Source organism: Sorex fumeus, unplaced genomic scaffold (assembly GCF_029834395.1).
Source record: "Sorex fumeus unplaced genomic scaffold, SorFum_2.1 ptg000018l, whole genome shotgun sequence".
In the NCBI taxonomy this organism is placed as follows: domain Eukaryota; kingdom Metazoa; phylum Chordata; class Mammalia; order Eulipotyphla; family Soricidae; genus Sorex; species Sorex fumeus.
Window position 1 is genome coordinate 11497908 of NW_026606075.1, and position 13087 is coordinate 11510994.

At 40.2% G+C, this 13087-nt stretch overlaps 1 protein-coding gene across 1 annotated transcript in view; it reads right to left on the reverse strand.

Moving 5' to 3' along the window:
- Positions 1–13087, reverse strand: part of ADGRV1 (adhesion G protein-coupled receptor V1) — a 561793-nt gene that overhangs the window by 353951 nt on the left and 194755 nt on the right. The window contains exons 73-76 of the mRNA XM_056112517.1: positions 10206–11317; positions 8330–8447; positions 6907–7078; positions 2768–3010 (exon numbers count right to left, since the gene is read on the reverse strand). Coding sequence (XP_055968492.1) covers positions 2768–3010; positions 6907–7078; positions 8330–8447; positions 10206–11317 — 1645 coding nt within the window. The remainder of the gene's footprint in view (positions 1–2767; positions 3011–6906; positions 7079–8329; positions 8448–10205; positions 11318–13087) is intronic.

Genomic DNA, 13087 nt, shown 5'->3' on the forward strand with positions numbered 1-13087 from the left:
ATGGGTAGCTTGCCAGGCTTTGCCGTGAGGGCTAAATACCCTGGGTAGCTTGCTGGGTTCTCCAAGAGGGGTGGAGGAATCGAACCCGGGTCGGCTGCATGCTAGGCAAACGCCCTATCCACTGTGCTCTCACTCCAGCCCAAGTACACACTAGACTGGAATTTATTAAAACTCCAATCTTTGAAACCTTGAGGCTAAAGTGTCACCATCAGGTCTTTTGAAACTCGAAAAAATAAAAAGGCAATGGTAGTACTGTTCAGATGGCAGTTTTCAAACTACGTGATTGGAGTTGCATGATTCAAAAGAAAAAGGTGGGTGGGAGAAAAGGGTGAGAGGGAAAAAAGGGGAAGGGGATAGGCACCAGTTCAATAATGCTGCTTTAAGCAAACATTTTAACACACTTGTCTAATTTAGCATGTTTGTTCCCTCAGGAAAATAGATCTTAACCAGTAGCACTATAGCGCTGTCCTCCCATTGTTCATCGATTTGCTTCAGTGGGCACCAGTAATGTCTCCATTGTGAGACTTGTTGCTACTGTTTTTGGCATATCGAATAAGTCACGGGTAGCTTGCCAAGCTCTGCCATGCAGGCAGAACACTATCGGTAGCTTCCTGGGCTCTCCGAGAGGGAAGAAGGCACTAAACCCAGGTCAGCCACATGCAAGGCAAATGCACCACCCTCTGTGTTGTTGCTCCAGCCCTTGCATGGCAGAGCCTGGCAAACTCCCCGAGGCATACTCAATATGCCCAAAATAGTAACAACGGAGGCATTACTGGTGCCCACTCAAGCAAATTGATGAACAATGGGAGGAGAGTGCTACAGTGCTAGACAGTGTCTTATTTAGAGTTTTGTCACACAGAGCCTAAAAGAATAATGCTAAGAAGGTGCATCTCATTGTTGGGATCCAGCTAAGAATCGGTTCACCAGTGTTACATAGCCTCCTCTCCAAGGCTCTAGAGAACCACTTTCCTCTTCTCTTTCACCTGTGTCACCTAAGAGGAGGGATATAAAAAAAGTAGCAGCAAGACCTCATGACATCATTAATATAAAGAAATATAAGGATCAGTTAGTATTAGGGGGTCTAGAAAAGGATATTTTTCAAGTACCTGACAAATAAAGCATAACAAAGACAACTTTTGCTACTGGTCTTAAAACAATCATATATGAAGAATTTTTAACCCTGTAGGCACTTAGTAAAACAGACTCAAAAAAAAAAAAGACTCATGTAAGACACTAAATAATCAACTTGGTCAAAGAACCAAAAATAGCAAAGATTGTCATTTTAAAACATGATCTGGGTGAATTTTAAGTGGTTTCAAGGATAAAATTTAAAGCTCTAAATGGGCTGGAGTTATAGCACCGCGGGTAGAGCGTTTGCACACAGCTGACCTGGCTTCAATTCCTAGCATCCCATGTGGTTCCCCGAGCATCATCAGGAGTAATTCCTGAGTGCGTGAGACCTAGGTGCATCACCAGGTGTGACCATAAAAGCAAAAATAAATAAATAAATAAGTAAAAGTATAAACAATATGAAGTAAGGTATTATCATTGGGAAGCAACACACCAGTTTTTCTCTGCTTCATTATACATGACACAATTAAGGAAAACATTGATATGGGTTAATATGTGTTCCATGCAGGGGGACCTGCCAGCAGGTCAATCTGTACCTGTGAGGCGAGTGCATCAGCAGCCTGATGGCGCCTTCAGACTTCCAGATACCCCAAAATTGCTGCTGTGCCTTTGGCCAGACCCCAAAAACTTGGGGTAAAGTTTACCAACAAAGTAAACGGCCAAAAGTTAGGTATGTGAGAGACATACCCACAAACCACCTCCGGCTCAGCTATATACTTGGAGGATGGCCTCTCTGGTTCCCGATCAAACCGCTTAATGGCCATGATCCCAGAGACTCAGAAACAAATCTTGAAACCCAGTGACTTTTGGCAGAAATGCGTCCAGACCATGCAGCAGGTTACCGTCGCCTGGCCATTCCCGCGGGGGAAAGAGTGCTGTCCCTCCGCCTGCTCCCCCTAGGAGGCTCAGTGGCCGCCATCCTCCAGAGGCCATTGGACAGTCAGGTTTGGGTCCGCAGTGATGAGACGCATTGGGGCCTCATGGGATGGGGGTGGAGCCGGCCCTTTCCTCCTCATCCCAACTAGACCCCGAGTCACTGCCCACAAACGGCCTTTCTCACTCCTGATCAAGCTGCTTAACGGCCATGATCCAAGAGACTCAGGAACAAACCTCGGAACCCAGCAGGTTTTGGCAGAAATCCCTCCAGATTTAGTGTTAAAATTTCAGAATTTCAAAATCACGTAGCCACTACTGCAGCCGCACGACATCATGTGGTATTCATAACCAGCAATAGAAAACAAATTGTCTACTGTTGCCTTTTCAGCAGATCTGAGTGTTAGGGTAAAATCCCAAATAATAATGGTGGGTCTAGTGTCAAAATATTGAATGTAATCAAAGTAGAGAGAGAGTAATGTGGAAATCATCTGCCCCACAGGTAGGGGAAAAGTTTGGGATGGGGGTATACTGGGGTTGCTGGGGGTGGAGAATGGGCACTGGTGAAGGTACTGGTGTTTCGTTGTATGACTGAGACTTAAACCCGAAAGCTTTGTAACTGCTCTCATGGTAATTCAATAAATAAAATTATAAAAAATGAAAAAAAAGTAAGGTGAGTTCATGCACAATTCAATCAGCGAATCAGTGGCCGAAAAAATAGCAGTACTCCTACAAAAAAAAAAAAAATGTGTTCCATGCTTACCTGGGTACTGAAACTAACAGATATCATTAGCCCTGTCCCGGAATGTCTGACCACCTGCAAACTGATTAAAGTGGCCTCCTTATGAGTCACTGGCAATCGAGAACCCACAGAAAAATACACAAGGCTTTGAGACTCATCCTTCTGTAAGACTTTAATCTGTGCAAATCTGGCACTATTGTTTATGGCTGCTCCATCAGTTACTTCATACAGTTCCACAAAGAATTTTATTTCAACTTGAGGTATCTGAGAATGAGAAAGGGGGGGGGGGGGGTAAGAAATGATTTCAGATATATTTTTATTTTTTAGGTAATTTTTAAATATTAAGAAACATTTTTCATAAGTAAATATAAACAAATACACATCTATAGATATATCTATATATTTACAAAATTAATATTTAAGCTAGAGTACTTATGAAAAAAATTATTTTAGTCTTAAATAAACACTTTCATTTGAGGTGTTTTTAAGAAAATCAATATCAATGACCAATATGCATTTAAATAAGGAGAAAAAAGTAAACTATTGTACCATAAAATACTATTACTCAGTATTCAAGAGAGAAAACAGTAATGTTTTAATATGCATTAATAAGAAAATAATCATATCTAAAAAGAGAAACTGCAAAGTTACACACAGCGTGATAGAGTAAATGGTTACCCTTATAAAAAGTTCGCTATAAAATTTTAATGGATACACGTTTAACAACTGGTTTTAAAAGTACTATGACGGCTCTTTTGGAGGAAAAGGGTCAAGGACAGTGTTGGGTGAGGATTGGAGGATGATACTGGATATGGGGAAAGAAGCAAACTTTATCATCATAAAGTTTAATTTTTTTAATATTTTAAATAAATATGACCACGTACTGATAATCAATTCTTTAAACTGATTGTTAAATTTTATGAATTTTCTCAAAGAACTAAATATGTCTAGATTTTGTCAGCTGGCTATATGCTGCTTGTGCTTCCTGTAGTTCTTTCACACCAATTCCAAATAGTTTATTCTCTAAAGCCTGAATTCAAATTTATGATATACTGTTAATTTGCTGGTTTTACTTATTTCCTTTAATATAAAAGGTAAAGGTAAATTTAGGCCCTCCCGTTGATCATCGATTTGCTCGAGCGGGCCCAGTAACATCTCCATTGGAGACTTTGTTGTTACTGTGTCTGGCATATCGAATACGTCATGGGGAGCTTGCCAGGCTCTGCCGTGCGGGCGAGATACTCTCGGTAACTTGCCGGGCTCTCCGAGAGGGGCGGAAGAATCGAACCCGGGCCAGCCATGTTGGCCGCTTGTAAGGCGAACGCCCTACTGCTGTGCTATCGCTCCATATCCTTTATATCCTTTAATATAATATATTTATATCCTTTAATATAATTCTCTCAAAAAAACAAAAAACAAAAGTACTTTAAATAGCATTGTGAACATCCAGGGCTAACTTGAGGCTAAGCGAATGCAATTTTCCCCTGCATGTATCATTATCACATTTGATATACAGCATATCTTTTTCTATCGAGCAGGGGCCTTAGTCATCATCTGTTTTTTGATTATTTTAATTACAATTATTACTTCATGAAACAATACAGCAAATTCTTTAGTATTATCCAAGAATAACTCAATCTTACTACACATAAACATCTTCTTTGGTTGTCCGAAGAAATTGATTTAGCTTTCCTATTACACATAAATTTTCTTTTGCTGATAAACTTTCAGTAAATATTGCAAAATTCAGATAACTATGTTTCACCTCTTTTGAAAAACTATATTTGGTAAATATTAGAAAAGCATGGGTAAGCTATATTCAAAACTATTATTCCCTAATGGCCAAGGAGTTTGAACTCACAATAGCTTTGTTAAACAAAAGAGTTTTGCATATTGCATTGCAGCAGAATCTCTTCTTTTTTTATTTTTAGTAAAATGTTTTTTCTTATTGTGCTGGAGATTAGAACATTACTTATAAGCACTTACAATCATAAAGATATGTTATAATTTAAGTAAAAAGCAATCTAAAATTAAACAATGTACAGATGGAGGAAAACACATAATTAGGTTAGAGACAAAAGGAAGCATCTAGTTTTACAAATACTCTGTTCAAACAATATTCCTAACGTATATTAGGAAACCAAAACCCACAGAACATAATAGTTTGATAACCAAGGGCATGTGACCTTAGGGGACCCAACACAAGTACTCCTTCATGAAAACAAGTAAAAGCATGACAATTCTAGAAGGAAATTTTAAAAGGTATTACTGCAACTTTAGAGAGGATCACTATAAATATTACAATAATCCTCAAAATGAAAATAAGCATCAGAAAGTACATAATGTAAATCTGTAAGTTTGTTATTTTAGGATAAATATAATTATGTGTCTTAAAGTAACTATACTTGTGTTTGCTTTTCCTGCATTTAAGGTGTTAAACATCTACCAAAAAACTATACTTTTAAAATATTCATTATAATTGCGGGTAGTTTCTGTATTAGATATTTGACTTCTATAAATTACTAAACAAAGAACAAGTATTAAGCACTGAGAATGCCTGACTCCTGGGTGCCACACACAGTGTGAACAAAGACTCAAAGACTCTCCAAGGAAGGTCTCTGGCTCATTGGCAGATCAAAACTGAGCCCTATAACTAACAACATAAGGATAAAGAATCTGAGTAAAGAATAAAGAACTCCCATTCCATGGATAAAATCTGTTTATGATAGAAGTATATATATATATATATTTATACATATATTTGTGTGTATGATAAAGGTTAAGAGGTGGTTAGGAAAGTAAAATACATTTTTATGCATAAAACTGACTTGAAGGATTATTCAGACAATGCAATTCTGAGTCAACAGGCATCTTATAATTGACAAGAAGTTAGCAAAAGAGAAAACTAATTTTTTTAAGAAAAAAAAGAAATTACTATATAACACTGCATTTGTGTATATAACACTGCATTTGTGTATATAATGCTGCATTCATGTATTACTGATGAGCTTATTTACCATAAAGTAAAAAAAAAATCAAAGTGCAAGAAATCCCAAGCCTCTTGCCCCCCAAAGAGATTTAGACTTCATAGCTAGGTGAGATACAAAGGATGGGCACATAAAAAATATGTAAGATTCAAGAAAGTGGCTTTATTTTCTTTTTTATTGTTGTTGTTGATTAAGGTACTGCCACTTACAATTTTATGTTATTGGCAGTTTCCCATGCACATGATTCAACACACCACCCATCACCAGTGTAGCCCCTCCCCTCCCCCAAGGACCCGACACCCTCTCAACCCCCACCCCAACTCAGCTGTGAGGAACCGGTTTGTTGTTGGGTTGCTTTTTGCCCTCTGTTGCTCCCTTACTGACTACTTTTAGTTCCTACGTATAGGGTGAGCTCATTCTGCATCTATGGCTTTCTGACTGACTTCATTCAGCATGACATTCTCCAGTTCCACCCACAATGCTGCAAATTGCATGAGTTTGTTCTTTCTTAGAGCTGCACAGTGTTCTTGCACTGTCTATCTATTCCACAACTTCTTTATCATTTAATCTATAATTGGGCATTTGGGGTTTTTTTATGCTTTAGTTATTGTACTAGCTGCAGTGATGAACAAAGGTGTGCCTACATCCCTTCGAATTCATGTATCTTGTGTTTGGGGATAGATGCCAAGAAGTGGTATCACTAGGTTGTATAGGAGTTCCAGTCGTAGATTTTGGAGAGCAATTTTCATATTGCTTCCCACAGAGAGTGAACCAATGGCATTCCCACCAACAGTGGATAAGGGTTCCTTTCTCACCATAAACCACCAACACTGGCTGTTTCCAGACTTTCGGACATGTGCCATTCTCACTGCTACAAGATAAAATCTCAGTGCTGCTTTAGTTTGGTTTGTTTTCTTTCTCACATGTATAAGTATTCAGGGCTTATTCCTGGCTCTGTGCTCAGAGACTATTCTGGTGTGACTCTAAGGACTATACAGGGTGCTCAGGGTGGAACCCATGCCAGTCACATGCAAGGTAAGTGCTCCAGACTCCCAGTGCTGCTCTACTTTGCATGTCCCTAACCATGAGTGATAAAGAGCACCCAATAAAGAGGCTTTTAAGTTTCTGAATAACTATAATTAGTTGGCAAGACCATGACTCATCATCTCTCACCTTCCCTTGTTTGAGCCCCATGGGGATCAAGCATTTGGTTTGACCCATTACACAGGTCGTGGTCCCAGAAACAGTGAAGAGTGTATCCATCAGGTTCATACCAGCTTTCTCTAGCAAAGTGGCTGATTTGTTAAATGTGACTCTCCAAAAGACTGTGACATCTTCAAATGCCCTAGAAAGGAAGCAAAACCCATGCAAGTGTATTAAAATGTAAGTTATCCTGCTATCTACTGCGGAATAATTAATCACTATACCTTACTTTATGACAGCTAATGCTGAAAATGACCAATTCTATTAAATTTGAACAAAAAAAATAAGGCCAGGGTTTACTATGCATTCTTTGATCACATTCCATTCAATACTCAATAAATAGGTATATTGAATGGCTCTGTATCAGGCATGTGAAAAAAAATAATATTTTTTTCCTGCTATATATTCTTATACCCCACAAAAGATGAAAATTACGGAGAATCTCTGACTTCAAGTAAATGCTACTCCTTTGTCTTTTAATAAGAATTCTTCTGAAGGGGGCTGGAGCAATAGCAAAGAGGGTAGGGTGTTTGCCTTGCATGAGGCCAGCCCGGGTTTGATTCCCAACACCCCATATGGTCCCCTGAGCACCTCCAGGGGTAATTCCTGAGTGCAGATCCAGGAGTAACCCCTGTGCATCACCGGATGTGACCCAAAAAGCAAAAAAAAATTAAATAAATAAATAATAATTCTTCTAAAGTGACAACATTATTGTTAAAAATAGTTGATATTATAAAAATGAATAAATAAATAAATATCAAGAGATAAACTACTTTCTCAGAAAAATTTAGGTCCGAAATTTATATATGTATATATATATATAAAATCTAGAGATGTGCATATCCAAATGAATGTATGTGGTGACGACTCAGAAAATATTTTGTATACTGTTATTAAGTTGTAAGAAAATGTTGGTCTGACAAGTCTCCCTAACAGCAAACAGCTGTGAATGTTGAATAATCAAAATATCCATGGTTCAAGATAACCAAGTGTTTGACTGGACTTAGTAGTAAGAACACCTAGCACTGCCACTTGATCCAGGTGCCACACATGGCCCCTCTGGTATAATCCTACCACATGTGCAACCCCCAACAATATGACAACAAATGAAGGGGGGAAGAGAAAGGAATGAAAAATGAAGGAGTTATTATCTAAGCTGATGCTTGGGAGGTATTCAGAAGTATACTTTTCTTTTCCAAGATAGCCCTACATTATGCTCACAAACCAAATGTGTTAAATCACTGATTAAGTAACACAGTGTTTGTACACTGATATACTGAACCCCACAGAGCTTTTTATCCATGCTTCATCCTGCCTCTGTCATTTTATGAATTAAAAATGATATTGTATAGGCACACTAGTCGTGAGCTCTCCCACACACTGATGGACATACCTGTCTGGCTGTCTGGTGACAGTCAGGTACAGTGTGCTCAGACCAGCCCCTTCACCCAGGGCTAACTCTTCCTGGGACTCTTCACTGAATCCTATGATGCCATTGTGAAGATCACTCCCTGAAAAAAATAATGGGGCCTTATAATATCCTTAAGACTTTAAAAAAGATCTTCAGTGTGTTGAAAATAGTTCCATTTCAGATAGTATGAAAATATAAAATTTACATGTGATGGAGGTAGTTGGCATTTTAAAACCCTTTACAAAAAAAATAGAAAACTTTGAAAAAAGTACAGAAGGAAGAAAATATCAATCCCTGTCCCCACACTGACATATATACTCATCTCCCCCCCACAGAATTTAAGTTCTACCAGAGCACCAATTCTTTTATTTATTCCTATAATCCCATAATCCAGGACAGAGGACAGCACAATGCTCAATAAGCTGTTATTGAATAGTGCGCTCCATTTAAGCAATGTAGTATGAAACAACAGACCAAAAGACATTTGTGTTATGCATCTAGCAATTTACCTTCTAATCACCTAACTGAAAAACAATTAAGCGATTGCTGAGTATCTCTGAGTAAAAAGAGACTCCACTGAGCAACACCCGAGGGGAAAGATCCTACATACTATACATTGCAGAGTTACTGAAACAGTAACTCTAAGTCCATGTCAACATTTAAGCTGCTTTCTCAGAGACATAAAAGTCCCTGCTGTTCTCTACTTTATAATGGCCCCATTTGGTGAAATGATTCTAAAATCTGTGATCCCTAAGAAGTTAGTCTTAAAAATCACCCAGACCCTGACTTCTAAGGCTCCCAGGAAACAGCGTTCCAGACATGGGGCATTGGGTTCTGGCTAAGGACACAGAAATCTGCTTATTCGTTTGTAGGGGAGTGCTACAGGCTGGGTCTGCTCTGCGGGTCTGCAATGTGAGTGCATTTGGAGTCTGCTGATGGGGTTGCACATGTGATTCACTTTTTTTTTCTTCTAATACCTCCTCTATTTTTAAGCTACGTGAATTAACAATCTTTGCCACAAGAATTTTCACTGCAAGCATTTTGGGTCACTTAACTAAGTGACCATACAGTATACATAAGGAAGAAAAACATATAGAACCTCATTCTGGTTCAATAACGTGACAATATGTCTGGTGAATTAGGTGCCAGGACCAAAACTAATGTATCAGCAGACATTGGTATGCCATGACATGCACTGTATCCACTATGGGTTTGCATACATGCCTTGCTGTCATTTTTGTTGGTATGTCACCGCTGTCTTAAAACCTATTCCCACCACCTCCCCTGCCCCCCACACACATACAAACCCTTTACCATTCCTCTAACCAGGACAAGAAGCTTTTCTGAAGATCCAACAAGTAAATGAACAATGCTTGAAACAAAAAAAAGGTCCCAGCAATCTTATTGATGGGACTGCACCTTTCTGACCTAGTTAAATATTTTGACCTTTAGTTCTGATCATATTCAAATAACTGTATTGAAATTTATATGTCATGAAATAGAGAACTATTGAGTGTCAGGATAATTTCAACAGAAACGTTTATTGTTTTAAGCTAATATAAACTAAAATTAGTAAATAATTTGCAGAACAGCATTTGTAAGATTTTACTTATATTGTGAAATTATAAATTTTGAAGATTATTCAACAGTCTAAGTTAAGTGACATTTGCAGTCCATTAATTCTTGCAACCACCTCAGAATATCATGAATTCAGGATACGTGTTCATGCTACAAAAAAAAACTGCTTTAATGAATTTGAGTAATTCGAACAATTTACCATCTTAAATTTAAGGTAGAATGATATTTTTACAAGTACTGCATCATGAGGTAATTTTTTCTCATTATTCAAAAGGCATACCTGTAATAATAATCATGGCTAAAGCTGAAAATCCCATATCATCTGTCCCCATCACAATTTGTGCTCCCCCTTGAGGGTCTGTGAGAAACACGTAGAAAAATTCCTGGCCTTCAGGCTCATCATCATCCAGAATTTGAATCAGTGCTTTATGTTCTCTTTCTCCATCAACAAATGTAAGGAGAAGAGTTTGTTCTTCAAAGTCGTCTTCTTCAATTGCCCATGTTAGATTGGACATTCCGTAAGTATCAGGAAAAGGAAGTGCATTTGGTTCCTTCTGAGCAGATCTTCCACCAAAAGTCTTAAGTGTCACACTGACATTACCAATACACCCACCAGTTCTTCGAATAAGAACTTCTGCAACATTAAGTGTACCATTCTTCATCTCCTCCTTCACGTAAACAATGGGTGGTCCGAGGCTAAATGTTCCATGAATAGAAATGTTGGTAGTTACTGCCACCTCATCAGGCTTCTCAGATATGGTCGGTGTTCCAGGAAAGGTGACAAGCTTTTCAGGAATCACCGACATACTAGTTGCCTCAGTAATAATGGCAATTATTTCAGTTGGCTGTGGTATGGATGTGATTTTAGTTGTGTCAGGGTATATCGTGGAGGAGTCAGTTTCTACAGGAATGAGAGCTGTGCCCATGGTTAAAGCCACCTGAGTTGTCTTAGGGAAAAAAACATCCACTGCCTCCAGGTCATCATCATCCAATATTGTAATCTCTGCAACACTAAAATCTGGATTCAGGCGTGGTCTCCAAATAGCATCCAACTTTGGTGATTCTTTCATTTCTACTGAAGTTAGATTAATGTAAAAAGTTTCTTTTATTTCAGGAAGCTGATCATTAGTAATCATGATTTCAAAATCAACCTCAGCCTCAAGGTTTTGAAAAAGCAGCTCCTTTTTCTGAACAGGTTCAAAATCCTCCAGTGGCTTTGCACTTCCAGCAGTTGTCTGATAAGAAACTTTAATAAGATCACCGTGGAACCCAAACAGCCTTTGTACTTGTAATCTGACTGTCTGTGTGTCCTCTGACACGATGATATTTCTTGAACTTGGCGAAAACTGGAAGACTCCCATAGGTTCAATTTCTGCAATGGTGAACCCTGATCTGGGAAAAAAAAATAACCATGAAAGAATTTATTAAAAAAAACAGAGCTGCCGCTAAGAGAAGGACCACATGGAGGGTGCGGGAACCACAAATCCCGGAGGAAAAAAAAAAAAAACAGGTTCCAAAAAGAGCCGAGATCACCGGCAAGTTCCAGATGGAGTAGGTGCCGCAGCCCGCCTCCCCCAGATGGAACCCCGGTGACCAGAAGCCTCTACAAACACAGCTCGAGTATGCGGGAACGAGGACTTTTTCTCAAAACCACGTGGCCGCTTACGCGGCCGCGCGACATCTCTCTATATACAAAGTGATCAATGAGAAGTAAACCACCCAATCTTTCTCCCTGAAAATCAGAGTTAAGTTTGGAGCACGGCCACAGCCCCAGAAACACAAGGACTTAATGCAGAAACCAGCAGCTTAGAGCAGAAAAGTGAACGGACGATGCGTTAACCCAAGCCATCATTTCTGCCCAGAGGGGAAAGGGTGTTGCCCCATTCGCCCTCTCTTCTCGGGAAAGAAGGATGGCGGCCGCATGGGAGCCTTGTGGACAGCAGGTATGAGCCGGGGGTGAGGGGGCGACTAAAACCTCACGAGAAGGGGGGCGTTCCGGTCCGTCCTTCACGCCCTACCGAGGTCAACAGTTGCCCCCCACGAGCGGCTCTCCAGCACGGCCACAGCCCCAGAAGCACAAGGGCTTAATGCAGAACCCAGCAGCTTGGAGCAGAAAAGTGAAAGGACTATGCGTTAATCCAGGCAATCATTTCTGCCCAGAGGGGAAAGGGTGTTGCTCCCTTCCGCCCTCCTCCCTCTGGAAAGAAAGATGGCGGCCGCATGGGAGCCTTGTGGACAGCAGGTATGAGCCGGGGGTGTGGGGGCGACTAAAACCTCATGGGAAGGGGGCGTTCCGGTCCGTCCTTCACGCCCTACCGAGGTCACCAGTCGCACCCCACGAGCGGCTCTCCAGCACGGCCACGGCCCCAGAAGCACAAGGACTTAATGCAGAACCCAGCAGCTTGGAGCAGAAAAGTGAACGGACTATGCGTTGATCCAGGCCATCAAGTCTGCCGGAGGGGAAAGGGTGTTGCCCCATTCGCCCTCTCCTCTCTGGAAAGAAAGATGGCGGCCACATGGGAGCCTTGTGGACAGCAGGTATGAGCCGGGAGTGTGGGGGCGACTAAAACCTCATGGGAAGGGGGGCGTTTCGCTCCGCCCTTCACGCCCTACCGAGGCCACTGGTTGCCCCCCGCGAGCGGCTCTCCAGCATGGCCATGACTCCAGAACACAGAAACCAATTTCTTAACTATCTGACTTTCAGTAGAAATACTTCCAGGGTCAATAGGTAAAATAGCAGAAATCCAAAACCAACATTTAATTCTTGAACCCAGCTGTAGAAAGCAAATCACTTCACAATGCTTTTTCAGCATGTCTGATTTGGGGGGCGGTAAACTCTAAATAATAGTGGTGAATCTTTTATTGAAACAATGAATCTAATCAAAGCAGATAGAGTGTTAACTAGAATTCATCTGCCTCACAGGGACGGGGAGGGGTGGGGGGTGGGGTTTTATTGGGGTTCTTCATGGTAAAAAATAAGTATTGGTAAAGGGAAATGTGTTTGATATTTGCATGACTGAGACATAAACCTGAAAGCTTTGTAACCTTTCCCACAGTGATTCAATAAATAAAAAAAAACAAAAAAAAAACAAAAAAACAGAGCTGCCATTGTAGAAATTCATCTCTCACATATTTAATGAACTGTTCTAGGGGAATCTTAAA